At 41.0% G+C, this 18,880-nt stretch overlaps 1 protein-coding gene across 1 annotated transcript in view; it reads left to right on the forward strand.

Annotated features, from left to right (window-relative positions):
• Positions 1-18,880, forward strand: part of cntnap5l (contactin associated protein family member 5 like) — a 212,117-nt gene that overhangs the window by 149,720 nt on the left and 43,517 nt on the right. Inside the window, exon 13 of the mRNA XM_017718593.2 lies at positions 12,386-12,586. Within this exon, the coding sequence (XP_017574082.1) occupies positions 12,386-12,586 (201 nt within the window). The remainder of the gene's footprint in view (positions 1-12,385; positions 12,587-18,880) is intronic.

Raw genomic sequence — 18,880 nt, forward strand, 5'->3', positions numbered from 1 at the left:
CTGAACAACTGGCACAACATTTAGCACGGCGTGACCTAGTGAATACAAGTTTGTACGAGTTTGATGATAAACCTGAAAATTATCGTGCTTGGCTGTCGTCAATCAAAAATGCCATTCAAGGACTTGGTCTCACAGCCACTGAAGAATTGGACTTGATGACACGATGGCTTGGAAAAGAATCCAGCAACCAGGTGAAACGTCTCCGTGCAGTGCACATAGCAAGTCCACAATTAGCACTGGTGAAAGCCTGGGAACATCTTCGGAAGTGTTATGCAGCCCCAGAGGTCATTGAAAAGGCCCTCTTTACCCGAGTGGATGCATTTCCCAGAGTCTCAGCCAAGGAAAATCTGAAGCTACGAGAGCTGGCTGACCTGCTTATGGAAGTGCAGTGTGCTAAGGAAGATAGTTACTTACCAGGCCTGTCCTACCTGGACGCGCGGAATTGAACCTATAGTGACCGGTTCTAAGTATAAAGAAGCAAATGGAGGACGGTTCCCACCATTTGATTACTTCACGAAATTCATATGTTATGAGGCTAAGAAAAGAAATGACCCCAGCTTTGCATTTTTGAATACCACTAAAACATCATCTGTCAGAGCTGAAAGTGCCTTTCCTAAAACCATCAAGAAACCCATTGCAGTTAACAAGATCAATGTCACTGCCGCAGAGCATAATGTCTCCAGTGATCCGAGTAAGATCTGCCCAATACATGCCAAACCCCACCCACTGAAGAAGTGCAAAGCCTTCAGAGCCAAAACTCTTGACAACAGAAAGGCATTCCTGAAAGAAAATGGAATCTGCTTTAAGTGCTGTATCTCAACCAACCACATGGCAAAGGACTGCACTACAATTGTGTAGTGTTTAGAGTGTGACAGCACCCTACATGTCTCAGCTATGCACCCGGGACCAGCACCGCAACCCACGACTCCTCTGACCTCGCCACAGCATGGCGGGGAGGGAGAAAAGGTAAACGACACCAGTGAGATTCAAGGCCTACATCGTGTTAGACGACCAGAGCAACCGATCGTTGGCCAAGTGCAGTTTCTTTGACAAGTTTGCCATTCACACTAAGCCATATCCTTACCAACTGAAAACATGTTCTGGTATAGTGGAAACTTTTGGCAGAAGGGCATCAGATTTTATCGTGGAGTCCCTCAATGGAAAAGTTACGATTCCCTTACCACCACTCACTGAGTGTAATGACTTACCTGATAATCGGTCTGAAATTCCCACACCAAATGTCGCTCTTCATCAGCCTCACCTGTCAAAGGTAGCAGAACACATCCCAGAGCTGGACCCCACAGCTGAAATCCTCTTGCTGCTAGGGAGAGATGCGATCAGAGCACACAAAGTACAAGAACAAATAAATGGCCCCGCCAATGCACCCTTCGTGCAACGCCTTGACTTAGGCTGGGTGCTGGTCGGAGAAGTCTGTCTAGGGAAAGCACACAAGCCGAACGTCAGTTCCTTCCGGACGACAATGGTCAACTGTCATCGGCCCTCACTCTTCCAGCCATGCACAAGCCTTTTGCACATTAAAGAGGAACTTAATGACAGACTTCCTAGAAACAGTGCATTACCACCCAGAGCTAAGGAACACAGTCTGGGTTGAAATGTATTTGACTGCACCAAACAGGACAATAAGCTAGCACCTTCAATCGAAGATGAAACCTTCCTAAGTCTACAGAAATGACTCACACAGCTGGGTTGCTCCATTGCCGTTCAGACAACCTAGGCAACAGCTTCCCAACAACCGCGAGCAAGCACTCAAGTGGTTTCAATCACTCCAGCCAATTCAGAAGAAAGCCAGAAATGCAACAGGAATACGTGGAATTTATGGGCAAACTGCTGAAAAACAACCATGCTGAGGTGTCACCAGAGCTAAGAGAAGAAGAGTGCGGGTATTTACCAAGCTTTGCTGTGTATCACCCACAGAAACCTGATCAAATCAGGGTAGTGTTTGATTCAAGTGCCCAACAGTCTGGGATCTCCTTGAATAATGTGCTCCTGACAGGACCAGATCTGAACAACACCCTTCTAGGAGTGCTCATGCGGTTCCGAAAATACAAGGTCGCTGTGATGGCGGATATTCAACAAATGTTCTATTGCTTCCTTGTGGCCGAAAAGCACAGAAACTACCTGCGATTCTTATGGTTTAAGGACAACAACGTAGCCAGTGAGGTCATTGACTACAGGATGAAAGTTCATGTTTTTGGGAACAGCCCATCTCTTGCAGTGGCAATTTATGGGCTCAGAAGAGCCATCAGAGATGGCGCAGAGAAATATGGAACAGACACAGTTAACTTCGTCGAACGGCACTTTTATGTTGACGACGGCCTCTGTTCTGTCCCAGCTGATGCAGAGGCAATTGGGCTGCTCCATAGAACTCAAGCCTCACTTGCTGAGTCTAACTTGAGGCTCCACAAATTTGCCTCAAACAGTCAGGCTGTCTTGGAAGCCTTCCCAAGTGAGGACTGCGTACAAGCCAAACAGGACGTAGACCTCAGCGGAGATGAGTCACCCACCCAACGCAGCTTAGGGCTCCTGTGGGAAATAGCAAGCGACACATTCACCTTCTCGGTGTCAACCGACACCAAACCATTCACCCGTCGAGTGGTTCTTTCAATGGTGAACAGTGTATTTGACCCTTTAGGGTTTCTGGCTCCAGTTACGATCCAAGGCAGGGAGTTGAATTCTGAGACATCGGAGTGGGACACCCCATTGCCTGAAGATAAGTTAGGCAAGTGGGAAGCTTGGAGAAACTCACTTCAAGACTTGAGGCTCTTTCATATACCTACGATGTACACAGACATCTGCCCAACCAAGGCTGAGCGACTAGAACTCCACGTCTTTAGTGATGCATCTGTAAAGGCCATTGGAACCGTAGCCTACCTGAAAGCCATCCAAGAAGACACAGTGGATGTTGGATTTTTCATGGCAAAGGCCAAACTTGCCCCTCAATCAGACCAGACCATTCCCAGACTTGAACTGTGTGCAGCAGTCTTAGCAGTGGAAATGGCTGAGCTGATTCAGGATGAAATGGATCTAAAGCTGGATGCCACCAAGTTCTACACTGATAGCAAAGTTGTCCTTGGTTACATTTACAACCAGTCCAGACGGTTCTATGTATATGTCCATAATCGGGTCCAGCGTATACACCAGTCTACCATCCCTGAACAATAGCACTATGTGAACACCGAAGACAATCCGGCTGACCTGGCGTCATGGTCAGTTCCAGCAGCACGCCTCACACAGACAATGTGGTTCAATGGACCAACCTTCCTGTGCAAGCCCTCGATTCAGCCAGACCCTGCTCAGTCATTCAGCTTAGTCTCACCAGAGTCAGATGCAGAGGTCCGTCCAGTTGTGAAGAGCTACATCACTGACCTACGAGGGAAAGTTCTCAGCACAGAATGCTTTGAAAGGTTCTCCACATTCGACACTCTCCAACGAGCCATCGCACTCCTGATTCATATAGCAAGATATGGGGGCATTCGTGGACTGGAGGTTAGGGATCCAGCCTCGTGACCGGAAGGTCGCCGGTTCGATCCCCAGAGCCGACAGCACATGACTGAGGTGTCCTTGAGCAAGACACCTAACCCCCAACTGCTCCCCGGGCGCTGCGGATTGGGCTGCTCACCGCTCCGGGCAAGTGTGCTCACTGCCCCCTAGTGTGTGTGTGCTCACTAGTGTGTATGTGGTGTTTCACTTCACGGATGGGTTAAATGCGGAGTTGAAATTTCCCCATTGTGGGACTAATAAGGGTCACTTAATTTAATTTAATTTAATTAATTTAATTTAAGACCCTTCAAGACTCCGACAGGCAAATGTAAGGGGTGGCATCACTGTGACTTACCTCGCTCAGTGGATGAGCTTTCCCAAGCAAGATAAGTTGTCATCAGAGCTGTTCAGAAGAATACGTTCGCAAATTAAATTGAAGCTCTGGAGAAAGTAAAGCAAGTTCCGTTAAACAGCTGCCTACGCTCTCTCAACCCAGTCTTGCAGGATGACCTCCTCTGCCTTGGATGCAGACTGAAGAATGCGGATGTGGCCATTGATCAAAAGAACCCTGTCATTCTCCCAAAAGAACACCACGTGTCCTTGCTTCTCACCAGATACCACCGTGCCCAAGTAAAGCATCAGAGCCGTCACTTAACAGAAGGTGGTGTACGAGCTGCTGGGCTCTGGATCCTGGGAGGCAAGCGGCTTGTTAACTCAACTATTCACAAGTGCATCATCTGTCGCAGACTTAGAGGATGGATGCAGGAACAACAAATGGAAGATTTGCCCACAGAGCGCCTTACAACCTTCACATATGTGGGCCTGGATGTCTTCGGACCCTGGCACATCTCCACCAGACGCACCAGAGGGACGTAACCTGAGAGTAAGTGCTGGCCCATACTATTCTGCTGCATGAGCTCCAGAGCAGTTCACATAGAGGTGATTACTTCAATGGACACCTCAAGCTGCATAAACGTGTTGAGGCGTTTCCTTGCCATAAGAGGACCAGCCAAACAACTGAGGTCAGACTGCGGCACAAATTTCATTGGGGCGTGCAAAGAACTTGGGCTGAGTGCAGATCAACCAGACAGAACAGTGCAGCGGTATCTGCAACAACAAGGATGCTCCTGGGTGTGTAACCCACCTCATGCCTCACACAAGGGGGGTTCATGGGAGCGCCTCATTGGGTTGGCCCGAAGAATGCTCCATGAACACAGCACTCGCCTAACTCGTGATGTTTTGTGCACACTAATGGCAGAAGTGACAGCAATTCTGAATGCAAGACCACTAGTTCCAGTATCGAATGATCCAGAGAATCCATTCATCCTCACACCATCGAAGCTGTTAACGCAGAAAGTCAGATTCCCACCACCTCCAGGTGACTTCACAGACAGAGACCTCCTCACTAAGCAGTGGAGACGAGTACGAACATTATCCAACTTGTTCTGGAACCGTTGGAGACAAGTGTACATGTCGACCTTACAAAGCCGCAAGAAATGGACAAGGTCCCATCAGAACCTGCAAGACGGTGACATCGTCCTCCTCAAAGACAACCAAGCTGCACGCAACAACTGGCCTTTGGCAGTGGTCACAAAGGCTATTCCAGGACCAGATGGAAGAGTCCGTAAGGTGGAATTAAAGACAGCAAACCAAGGACAATCAAAGACTTACCTTAGACCAGTGACCGAAACTGTTTTGCTTCTTCGCAAGGACTGATGATTCAGTTGTAGTTCTTAGTTGAGTTTAATGTTCATGCTAGTGTAGGGACCTCACAGTGGTCACAGTGTCGACATTAGGGCGATATGTATAGAGACTTTTATAATGACACATTGAGAAATAATAGGACCTTTTATTTTGATGCCATTTCCTGGCATAACTTGCTTACCACTTCCTGCCTTGCCTCATCAGTTACTTCCCACTCAGTTTCTATCTGTTGAAAATAGTTTCTACTTAAGAATTCCTGACCGTGAACGATGGTAGAAGCAACGTCGTAAGTAAAATTAAAGTTAAGTTTAAAGTTGAAAGAGAAGGTAATAAATAGTTTAAAAGATCGTTTTTATTTACAAGTATTAGGTTATTTCATGAGACTTCATGTGAAGCTGAACTTTATGTTAAAAACAGTCAAACCTTGTTTTGTTGCAGTTTTCACTCTGCCATGTAATACTGGATTCTTCAGTAAACGACAGTGAAATGTTAACTACAGTACAGACTCCTGGTTTTTGCATCAGAGTTTAACTTGTTGGATAGCTTCAGTCGCTACACTGCAGTGAGGACAACACAATAGTCCATTGTCACTTTAGACCATTAAGTCACATTCTGTTTAGAAAATTATGAATATTACATTCATGCTTCTATTTTATGTAAAACTTAAATTTAACATTGGTAACACCACAGACACATCTTTTTTGTGACATATGAAAGCATCAGTATTTTATCAAACTTGATCAGAAATATAAAATTGCTAAAAGACTAATTTTGCAAACCATGGGGTCAGTCCAAGATTTATTATTAAAAGTACATTTAGAATGGTACATTTTAAAAATTATAGGGACAGATGACAACACATTTTGCAATTTAAACTGGAAAAATAATTGTTTCAAATAAATGTTAATACTTCAGCATCTGCAAAGATACTAAACATTACTAAAAATAACTCAAACAAAAAATCAAGCAGAAGAATTATATTATTTCATGGTTAATGTTTACCATGTTTTAGGTAAATACAGAATGCATGGACAATCATTTTGTGGTTTATTCTCATTTTGAGCTCAATTTCATGGCTTCAGAGTACAATGAATCAAGTATTACCAAATAAACATAATCAAACATAACTTATTAAACATGGGTTGACATCCAATCAGATACTTGTTACTTTATTTTTTATGATATAGGCAGTTTTTCCCATCAGCCATTATTTCAGTGTTTCGTGCTGAATTCATATAGATTTCTCGTCGGTTTTGCCATCGAATGACTTAAACACAGTATTAGTATCAACGATACCAGTAATAATAGTCTTAGCCTTGATTTAGCCTTTAACCATGCTTGTAAGCCGGGCCTGTGTGTCCACTAACATACCTCCATTGGTCATCTGTATCACTCAGCAGTAGCGTCTCAGCACATTGCTTCAACCAAGCAGAAAAAATGCTGAAAGTCGCTGCTACTGACACTGAGAAAGACAGTGATATTTATAACTCCAGCAGAGTCTGACACTCGGCGATGTAGGAGTGAGTGAACGGGAGACGCACGAGGCAAGAGACTCAAAAGATTCAGATACGAAACAACATTCAGCACCATTTTAACTGTGACAGAGAAGCTGCTGCATACTTACATGTACACACCACAGGTTTAACTATATATTATTCAGTTCTGGTTTGAACTATTTGCACAATACAAATATGTTATATTTGCTTAAGTTGTTAAACACAGTCCTTAATATTAATTTCTTAATGTAAGAGTGAATATGGTAGCCCTGGGCAGTTCCTTCAGTGACCAGCTCCTTCACCCCAAGTGTGGTGAAGGAGCGCTATTGCAGGTCCTTCCTTCCTGCTGCTGTGAGACTGTTCAACCAGCACTGCTCCCAGTAGACCACACACACACACAATATATACACACACACAATACACACACATACTGAATGCGAGCATTTTTTCATTGTGCAATATGTTCCTATGTTCCTAAGTGCAATACAGATTTATATGCAACTCTTATTTTATTATTATCCTTATTTAACTGTAAATAGTCTAGAGATTTAGCTTTAATTTTTATTATTTATAATGTTGATAAGGTTTATACTGTTTCCCATTTCTATTACTGAGTGCCTTACTCCTGTTACTCTGCTGCTGCTTTAATACTGTCAATTTCCCAGCTGTGGGACTAATAAAGGATTATCTTATCTTAATATGAAATATGTTTAGTAAATAAACAAAAATAAATTTTCTTAAGCATCTAATATGTATAATCCAGCAAGTAAATGCTATTCAGTTAAGCTGAGTATATTTTATTTGTGACATAGAACGCAAAACACAAATTTCACCAAAATAAAATATTTTAAAAATGTATTTGTGTGAATATTAGGTTATATTATATTATATTGGTTAGGCTGATAGGCTAATATTAGGCTGATAGGTTAGTCAGGTTAGGTAGAGTTATTATTGGTATTGGTATGGCCTTAAAGATATGGTATTGGTATTAGAAGGGGAAAATGGTATCAGTGCATCTCTAATTTTCATCCTTTGGACCCCAACTAAAATTAACAGATGTCAAGAATGGAAAAAGTCTGGAGCAGCAAACAGCCAAAACAACAACAAAAAAATTACGTAAGAGACATAGACAGCAAGAATGATACAACGTCACAAAATTAGACATCAACGTCACAAGATTAAAAAGGGGAGGTCACCATAGGATGAGCAGCTATAGGAAACCCCAATGGAACCATGTAGGCTTTAAGCACTGATCTTGATTACAAATATACAAAGTAGGTAGAAGCTGGCAGGCAACATGCAATCCTTCAGGCTTCAAAAGAGCAAAAACCTCTATCATTATTTAGTATTCAGAAAGTTTGACTTAGGCTTAACCCTTCAGATCCTGCCTGAATTCTAGGACACTCTTGCGGACAGTGCCGAGCTAGGCTGGCTGTACATGGTGAAATTTTCATGTAACTTTAGTCACCTGAAACGTAAAATCTAAATTGCACTTTAGCTACACAGTGTGAAGTGTCCTGAAACTCTGTCATCTCAACTTTGTAGAACAAGGTTCATGAGGTCAATCAAAACACTGCAAATGCATCCTGTGATCATATTTAATTATATATTATTATATAGACCAAATCACCTTCCAAGGTCGAATTGCAACAGTCAAGATGAATGTGTTGCCCGGGCTGAGCTTCCTGTTCTTTATGCTGCCACTACCCCCCTCCCCCAAAATATTTTGCTGATATTGATTCGATGGTTTCAAAATTTATATGGAATAATAGGCATCCGAGAATTAAGTTAGCGAAATTCTTGGGTGGCTTAGCTGTACCAAATTTTAAACTTTGTCTTTTCAAATAAGAGCATTGCGGTCCTAGCTTGACACAGAATCCAAAATCCCACGGAGGACTATTATATCTTCTTTAGTAAGGCCACACCAATTACAAGATTTATTATTTACAAGTACTGGCTTTACAAATCTTGAAATTCGGCTGTATTGTTGCACATTCCCTGAAGGTCTGGGCCCATATAAAAAGGGGAGGCCCTTTCAAACTCCATTCTACTCCATTATGGCATAATTACAATCTCTTAAGAGGGGCACAGCATTTTTCCTCAACCTTCTTGGTCTTCTAGGGGTGTTAATGTTTGTGGTGATCTTTATGATGCTAATGATTACTAAAATAATGAACAAATATTAGAGTATTCAGATTATTCGGGCAACCCAAAAATCCAGTCATTAAGTGCTGATGAGTAGACTGCCTAAACTCACAAATCAGTTTGTATTTACAGGCCTGGGTTTGGAGTGCCTGGACAGCTGTGTCCTCAGCAGGTCTGGGAAAATGCCATGCAGAATCACACATCTCATTAACTCACTTCAGCATGTCTTCACATCTCTGTGTAGTTCAGCAAGCTCCACTTGAACATTCCTGAATCAGCAAATCAGCTACTGAAGAGTGCCGGATGAGTATAAGTGGGGCTGCAATAAACTGGATTGTGTATGCATGGATTGACAGAACTTGCCTTTTGCAGTGCACTGAGACTGCACACTCACAAATGACAGTTTTACATTATGTCAAAGTACAAAAATAGCTTTTTAAAAAACCACTCCTTCTCCAAATCTCTCCAAACACTCTTTTAAGTCCCATTGTTGGGCACCGTAACTCTAACAGTGTAGACGTATGTTGAAATCCTTTTAAACGAATACCTTGGATGTACATGAGAGACAAATGACTTTAGGAATTCAGATGTGAATCTGCCAACTTAGCTACTGTTATGTCATATGCAGCTAACGTGCTTGATACTCGTTGCTTCGTGCAGTTTGACTGTAGAAATAAATAAACAAACACATCTTGTTTACCATCTTCAATTCCAATATGAAGTGCTGGCTTGAGCAGCTCCCCTTCGTCACAGCAGAGACACTCTACCTTAGTTGGCATCACCTGGCACTTGCGAAAAGTACCCACTTCCTGTTGTACATGGAGTACATGGAGTATTATCTCCCCTGAGTCACTGGTGGGTCCAGCGTCCAGCTGACGTAATTCTTCTTCTGTAGACTGAGGTTCAAACATACACAGATGTAATCGGACATTGTCTTAACCCTCTATTGCGTGATGTTGCTTTAGGGCTACAAACTAATTTTCCTCACTTTTCCATATTGTCACTATTTAAAGACAATCATAGGGTTAACTATAAAGAGAAGACTTTAAGTAAGTCAATAAAAAGTATGTACTTGGACATACTTTCTCTTAGTGGGCAATTCAATTTGAGTATTTGAAGAAATATGTTTGTTGCCTAGAGGCAACATTGTGGGACAGTAGAATGGATTTAGCCAGTCACAAGCCAGGTCTCACCACTTCAGGGAACATGGATCTATACCATTTCTTCCTATTGTCGCACAATATTACCTCAAGACAACATACTCCAAAAGCAGCCCTGCACACATTATTACTATTATTTATTTATTTATTTATTTTTAATTAACAGGTCTGAAAAATTAAATCAAAGACCATTTTCATTAAAAAAAAGTTAATTGAATACATATTTTTAATTGCTCTCAATGTTTGCAAGAGAGGGTTAATTTACACACTGAGACGTGTATTTTAGTTTGAGAGCTCTGGAGCTCTGGTTGCACTTTGAGCAGATATTTTTGGGCATGTATTTTTAAAGATGAATGTGGTGATAGTCTAAGGCCAGTATTTGTTAGCAGTGTTAGCAGCATCTCTATACTCTCAGAAAGCAACTAAAGAATCTCAGAAAGAAGCAAACTTCAGATAGCATGTCTTGGCTGAATGACTGCATCTGGACTAAGTGTTAAATCATGTTCGTTAGATTTTTTCGATGAACTGTTCCTTTAAAGTATTAACAGGGACATGGGAAGCGGGCAAGCTTAGAATTTCAGGATTGTTTAAAGCCCCAAGAAACATAAATCTGTGTCCTTCTAAGTAGGTTAATCTTGCCCTTGTGGGCACACAATAATAGGTCTAAAGGATGTCCTGTGAAAATCTTTCCAATGCCCAGTTGATAGCCAATGTATTTAGCCAAAATTGTGCTCTCTCAATGTACGCTGGGCGTTCCTAACTTTGGCTTGTGTGCATAAACAGTATCCCCACCAACCACTGGACTGATGCAGGTGCCCCACACAGCTTTAACAACACTTACCTCATCATCGATCATCTGATTGGTCGCTGTTCAGCTCATTTGCATACTGTTCACCCAGAAGAAGAGAGCAAAATGAGCGGTGTGTACATACTGCATTATAGCACATGATAAAAAAATCTAATAAAAATGGGAATCAGTCTGTATGTCGCAGTGTATGTCACATAGATGCTGCTTAAAATTTCAGCACCCCCAACTTTTCTTTCTATTAGTTGTATTATAACATTTATACCTTTATGTCATAAATATGTACAGATATGTGCAATGTACAGCTAGCACAAAACATGCTAACGTTAGCCTGTTTCACTAATAACTAATAAAATTTAACGTTTAATTTAACTAATAAAAGTGGTTTTAAGCTGAAAATCTGAAAACCCAATCAATCTGTTCTGCGAATCAGCACGCAGGATTTAGGTCAGGCGAACTGCGAACTGTTTCAGGTAGAATCTCAAATCTACCTAAATTTGTATGCACAGATAGAATGCTGGCCAGTGATAGTGAAACAGATGTGAAAAAGCAACTGCTCTTCAAATAAAACAGTAGTTGACCTCTCCTTTGAAAAGCGTGCCGTGCATCCTGCAGTACGTGGACGGCCACACTTTTCAAACCCCTCTGTCAAGACTCATTACAGATTTCAACAGTCCTGGTTTTTACCTTTTGACATCCCTCTCAGCCTCTCCCATCACATACGGGGCTGATTTGTCTCCGGGATGAGCCTGTAATACAGTGTGTCGTCTCACAGGGGAAGATAGGTCCATTATGTCAGCAGCAGGGAGGAATGTAGGTGGAAGAAGGAGAAAATCAGAGAGCATATCGGCCCACTGAGACTGGCAGCTTGGCCTGACGAGACTGCTCCATTATTTTTTGTTTCTCTTGAGGCCTGCCATGACTGCAAGAGCACTGCAGTTTGCTAGCAGAGAAACGAGTGCTGTAAGCACAGCAAGGCTGCTTGTTTAGCAGTACCACACACAGCAAGTTAGCGTGGGTGGGGTGGTTTTGCTTTGCTAAGGCTTATTCTGTTAGCTTTACTTACACCATTTACTTTAGCAGCTCTGGTTGCTTAGCAGCTAGCCATGCTAAGCTGCAAATGCTAACAAAGCCTAATACAAATAGACATTTTCTCTTAGTGTTTGCCAACCGGCTCTGGCAAGAAGATTGTTTCAGACTGACCCCAATTACAGGAGCCGTTAGCCGTGCTAATTCTTCAAGGCTCAGCAAACAGGCACTTTCGTCCATCGCACATGGGGGATTTTAATTTGCATAGAGAGAGGGAGTAAGTGTGGACTCCCTAACTCTCTTCATTTCACAGGTCCTGAATGAATGACCTTCTGTTCCCCACTTAATATTCATCAGGTATTTGCATCTCACTCCATCACACTGCTAATCTCTTTTTCTCATTCACACACACATCTGGGCAATCGAAGGCTGCTTTGAGAGGCTTGAGAGGGGAGAACAGGAAGGTGCCGCAAATGATGAGGATTGCAGCATGTGCTTCTTTCTTTTAACATCTTCTATGTTTGTCAATGTTGTTTTCTTCACAGACGACAAAATTTGGACCGTTGTAGGCCACGATCACCTGCAGCCTGTTAGGGTTCAAGGGTCTACTCCCAGAAGCCCCTATGTTCTCATCTTCAACTACTCCATTTCGCCCTATCACCTCCGCTCCCTGGTGGCCTCCTCAGAGCACTGCCAACAAAAAGTGACTTACCGCTGCAGGAAGTCCCGCCTCTTTGACACCTGGGGTGAATCTTGCTTTTATCACTGAGTTTGATTTAATTTATTGTTTTAAGGTGACCACATCATAGATTTTACATATATTTACTGGAGTGATAATTGAAATGCCAGTTTATTGTGTCTTGTGTCTGCACTCATTGGTCATTTTATCATCTACACCTACCATATAGATGCTCTTTATAAGTCAGTTATTGACTGAAGCCCATCTGCTGCCGCACACTTTCTACCCTGTCCATCCATTGAAAGGGACCATTGCTGACCAGATATTACTTGGGCAGTGGATCATTCTCAGCACACTAGTGACACCACCATGGTAGGTTTTAACCGGTTATCAGGCACAACAGCAATGCTGGGATTTTTAAACACCTTAATGTCTTTGCTAGGTAGAGAATCATCAACTTACAAAAAAAATCCAGCACGCAGGGGTCTATTATCACATGATGATGGGGACTGTGATAAGAAACTGACCATCGGTCAAGGGCTAAAGGGTGACCAACACAGTGGACCAGATGTACTAAGTTTCAGGCACAAATTTGACAAAATTTACCCACATATGTGAAGCTGGCACTCAAGCCAAAACGTAGTTCCTCATCACTGTCCAAAAAAGTTGTTTTTAACTTTAAGAATGTAGTGATAATTTGTAGAATAAAATCATAATATTTCAAGAAACAAATTGTAACATTTTGAGAATAAAGTCATAGAATTGCAACATTAAAGCAGAATATTACCAGTAAAAGTGGCAATATTATGGCCAAAAGTTTTGCAAAAGGAAGGTAGCAACCTCCTCTGGTTAAAACAAGTGATGTTGTTATAGAGTTACTTTCATATCGATTTCACCCATAAAGAAATATTCAGTCTCCTGGCACATCAGCGCCAGATTATTATTGGTATAAGAAACAGCTGAATAAGAAACTGTGTTTGTTTAGAGTAAAGAACCAGGCGGACTCAGAGGAAATTGTCTCTTTTGTCGAAGGAGAACTTGCAAACAGCGGTCATCTACAAGGCTTTCTGTACCATTTGAAGAGGGCATGTAGTTTCACAGGAGATAATGAGAATAATAATCAAAATGATCGATCCTGAAGGAGTTAGTTGAACATCATCTTTGTCGTCGACAGTAGAGCAACCAAGCCCCCAATGTGTTATGGCAGCCCCCCTACAATTTATCCTTGATATATAGCCAGTTTATTCTTGGAACTTTATGACTTCATTATTGAAATATTTTGAATTTGTTGTCAAAAAGTTGCATTTATTCTCAAAATATTACAAGTTTATTCTCAACATCTATTATTTAAAATTTTTACAGGGTGCCTAAAGCACCTTTTAGTGCTGCTAGTATTTTAACATTACCTTGCACTAAAGGTTTTTGGCTTCTCCTGTAAATGGACTATTTTGGAGATACTCTTTTGCTTTGAATAGTGATGATATGCATTTGAGGGATGAAATTGCAAAATATGGGAGAAATGTAATAAAAAATGTGTGCCGATATTACAAATGTGGCTCCTCCCGATTTACTAACAATTGAACAACACAGAACAGCCAGCTTTGCATAAATTTTCCTCCATCTTTTACAACCAGGTGTAAATTTGAGACGTGATGTTGCAAGAGCATTGAACGTGTGCTGAAAGAGTTTTCAATCAGAATAGCACAATAGTTCAAAGTCTCTGGAGCAGATGAATATGTATGAGAAGATGTGGCACAAAATGTGTCTTGATGCAGCTTCAATGTGTATGCATAGTTCATCTTAGTAGACTTTTGGTGGAGTTAATGCCATCTCCTCATTACTGAGCTTTCAAATTTTGTTTTGTTCATAGCTTCTTACCTGCTCCACTATTTCACTTAGAGGCTTAACCAAAGGTGAGGGGGTCAGGGTGGTACTTCGATTTACCCCAAAAAAGCCAAAGACCCAAACCGTCTTTAAACCATGCTGTACTTTTAACATGCATAGTCATATAGGCATGCATAGTCATAGTCATGCCATATAATTTTGTGATGGAAAGAGTAAACTGATGCAGTTAGTGACGAAAGCAAATTAAGTTATGAATTACAGGATTCAGGCAGCATCTGCATCCTTTTCAGCAGCTGCCTGCAGAGAAGCTTTCTTCCGCATCCAGCACTAGATGATACAGTCTGTCAGAGATTCTCAACTGCAGCAGCATCATAATTCCTGAGGCTAATATTTTCTTTAATGAAGAGCTTTGTTTTAGGCTCAGCTGCATCATCACTCCCTCGTTATTGGTCATCTTCGCTACAATACTAAGACTTTAAATTATACACTTAAAGTAATGTGATCTAGACTGATATGACAGCAATGCTGAAAATACAGCCAGTTGTCTATAACCTAACATTTAACTTAAGGACACTGTTACGACCCGGTATAGGTCAGGCAGTAACAATATGAAAAGAGTGAGATGTGATGATGTGAGTGAGAGATGCGCAACTATTAAGTTCAAGACTGTATTATGTGACTAAGACAAAAACCACACAACAACCTCAGGAATGGCCCAGGCCAAAATAACAAACAAACCCACACTAACTTTACTATACAACACAGTCTACCTTCCCTACATACAAATAAAAAGAAATGAAAGACAGTCTTCTAACCTTCCTGGTTGGGAACAAAACCCATTCCCAAACAAAATAGCAACTACTCCCTACAGCTGATTCACATGGACTGTTTACAAACATACAAGATATGTACAGTGTTTAGGGTCAAGCTAAAGCGTAGTCAAAACAAGCAGGGTCAGTAACAAGCAGAACAGGCAATGGTAACAGAATACACACAAACCAAAGCGATACAATGAGGAAAATTCCTGTTGACTCAGCCATCTTGGGCCTCTATAAGCAGGTGGAGGGGAGAAGAAACCATGAAATGGATCGGCAGCAGGGTGCAGTAGCGGAAAGGGTGAAGATACGGAATGGAATTTGGAATGAGAGCAGGACACACAAACCAAGGCACAAGGCATAACAGACACTCTTTTGTTGTATCCTGTGCAGATATACAACAAGACAGTCCTGTGGAAACATTTCATCACAGTCACAGAAGTTCACACAGTGTATAAAGTAGCTATAAGTAGTCTAGTCATTTTGAAGTCTATATTATTTTGAAAGATTTGTAGATCATGGACAATATAGCAGATAGCTGGATGAGTAAAGGAAAAATAGGCTGGCCTAATTTCTGTTAAATCAAAATATACCTTTTTTTAAACTTTTCATCTTGTTAGTTAATGTCCTTGGTCATTTTAAGCACAATCCATTGTACCATATTTTTCAAAAGACAAATGTCTTGTTTCTCTATAATCTTTGATAGACATGACCTCTAAAATCATGTTCCACACACAATTATTACCCACCCAAATCCTCTGCTTCCCTCAGAAATATGTCACATTAAGGAAGAAATATGCAATCTGATGTTTGCTTCCCGCTGACTTTAATAATGTAGTAGCAGCGTCAGATCAAAGGTTGAAATTGGTAAGATGTCTGCACGTGTAATTAAAAGGTCAGCTTTTCTGAGGAAAAAAACACCTGACTATTAAACTGGTCACTGCTTCTTTTAAACCACTTGCAATAGTACAGCACAATATCTGGTCAGCAGGGGTCCTATAGTGGTCGCTTTCCATCGAAGGATAGTGTAGAAGGGGGCTGATAAAGCAAGAAATGGGCTAATTGTGCACCTGTTATTTATACCTAAATGGCCAACTGTATATCATCTAGAAATATCATCTTGAGAAATCATCTCAAAAAGAAACCACAGAATCCATTTGTTTGTTGTCTGTAATTCTACCAAAGTAAGCAATATTTCTGCCATGAAACATAATGGCAAAATGTCACTGTTCATTTTTGTTGTTGTTGTTGTTGTTGTTATTCTTGACTCCTATGCACTGGCTTGATTTTCTATATTTTGATGTTCTCGGCTTCTTAATTGGAAAGAAGCCTAATTCTTAAGTGCACAGCTCACTTTCTGGCCTGAGTTTGATGTTGATCTGCCAAATTGAAAGCCCCTACGAAGTCCTCGAGCAAGAGATCAACCTTTTGATCATTCTGTCCACAAACGCTTCTTGAAATGCTCTCAAACAGATAGTCAACCCCCAGCAACAGACATCTTTCATTTCAGATTTCATTTTGCAGGGGACATGGCTCTTGGCTGTGTCTCTGCACTGTAGAGATAGCAGATACCCACTCAACTGGAGCAGTTGCACTCTAATGGCCATTAGGCAGAATAGAACCTCAAGACCTCCATTGAGGATCCTTAGGGGGGACAACCAGCTGTCTCTGTCCATGAACAAACTGCATTAGCTCTCAGTCCACAGTGTTATGATAACTCCGCATATATTAATATATTAACAGGGATTAATACTAAGATTTGGTTCAAGCATATTGAGACAGTCTTAATGCAAGCTATGAGGTCTTACAGGGAGTTACAGGGAGCTAGAGGGACAGATCAATGCATTTGGCACCAGCTGCAGACGTGACAAGGACAAATGGCTCATTCCAATATGCAATGAGCTACAATAATCTAACCATAATGAAATTAAATCCTTTTTTCAAGATCCTTAAAAGATTTTTTTAAAATTTTATGAACATTCCTAAGATGGGCTCAAATTTGGCCATAGTAGATGAAGAAAAGTGGTCACCAACATTAACTGCAAACAGTCTATTTCTGAGATATGAAGTAAACGAGTGCTGTTACCTTAATAACTACACAGTGTTTCTTGCCTTTGTAGTCTAAAGGGGCAATCAGCAGATACACTACTGTGTGAAGGTTTTAGGCATCTAAGCAAATTTTTGAACAATTTACCTCAGCAGTGAGTTTATCACAATATACATTAGAATAAAGTCATGTTCATACTTCAAATAAACATAAAAACAATAAAAAGTAGCAAGAATTTCTTGGGTCCATAATTTCCTTGACACCTTCACAGCCGCTACAGAGACTTGTTAATATCATCAATTACATCATGAGCACAATTTAATGAAGCACTTGAAGATTGGTCAAACCAGGAGCTGCTTAATACTGGGCATCCTCGAGGAGAGGTTTGAAAATGGTTAAACTAACATCCCTAAAATCACTATTATATATATTATTAATTAATATTCTATGAATTTTGTTTATTCAAATATTAACACTTTTCTCAGCAAATAAACACAAACTACACAAATAAATAGATTTTAAAAATGTGTCTTTAGGGTGCCTAAGACTTTCGCACAGTACTGTACATCTCCAAACTCTCTAATGTGCATTTCTTACACAGTTGTCTATAGAGCAATGCACACTGAAAAGCAAGCACTTATAATGCACTTAAATAAATAATGCACTTCACATTTTCAGACTGCACAGCTGAGAAACCACCATCTTTTCTGCTGGACATGGGATGCCTTCTCCGAGCCTTCTCTAGACATTCATTCATCCAACATGGAGGAAAAGCCTTTTTTAATTCAATGAATGAATGTATTCTTGCTTTTTTCTGCATTTTGTTATACTAATGTTATTTATATTCTCCATTTAGGATGATATATGTGTTTTGAATTTTTTATTGATCATTTTGGTAGTTGGCATCTCTCAAATCCAGCCCTTAAGATGTTGAAGATGTCCTGCTTCTTTTTAAGAAAGAGATGCTGGCTGTTTCCCTTTTAAAAAGCAGTCATGTGTGCAGCTCCTACGGCTGCATTCATAAGAATGTTTCAGTACCTGTCAAAAAAAAAATTGCAATCCGAACATGTTGCTCGTCTGTTTCATCATGTGATCGACTGAAGCCCCACCCTAGACAGTCCCCTATTGGCTGACAAATATAGTACTGTGCAAGAGTCTTAAGCACATAATTTGTTTACAACCATTTATCTGTGCAATAAATGTGTTGGAGCTTGTGAAAAAGAACATATGTCCCTGCTGTCAGAGCAAATCTTCCTATTTCCCAAATGATAACTTTACAGGAGAAGGAAAGGTTTCCACCTGTGTCTTTTTAGCCCTTTATAGCCCTCGTGTATTTAAGCCCTGTGTTTGCCCTGGTCTGTGTTGGTCTTTCTGTGACGGTGGGGAGCGAGGAGGCAGACGCATATGTGGAGATAAGCGACTTTTATTTCAGGCAAATCCAGGGTCATGGTCAAAACGGTCCAGGTTCAAACAGCCAATACGGAGAACAGGAGGGACAGACATGACAAAATGAACCAAAGACCATGAGAATACAGTGCAATACATCCAACACATCAAACACGATCAAACATCCAAATAGCGTAAACATGAAATCAGCCAGCACAATCAAACAGAACAATCAAACAGTACAAAGACCAACACAGACCAGGGCAAA

Source organism: Pygocentrus nattereri, chromosome 15 (genome assembly GCF_015220715.1).
Source record: "Pygocentrus nattereri isolate fPygNat1 chromosome 15, fPygNat1.pri, whole genome shotgun sequence".
Classification (NCBI taxonomy): Eukaryota; Metazoa; Chordata; class Actinopteri; order Characiformes; family Serrasalmidae; genus Pygocentrus; species Pygocentrus nattereri.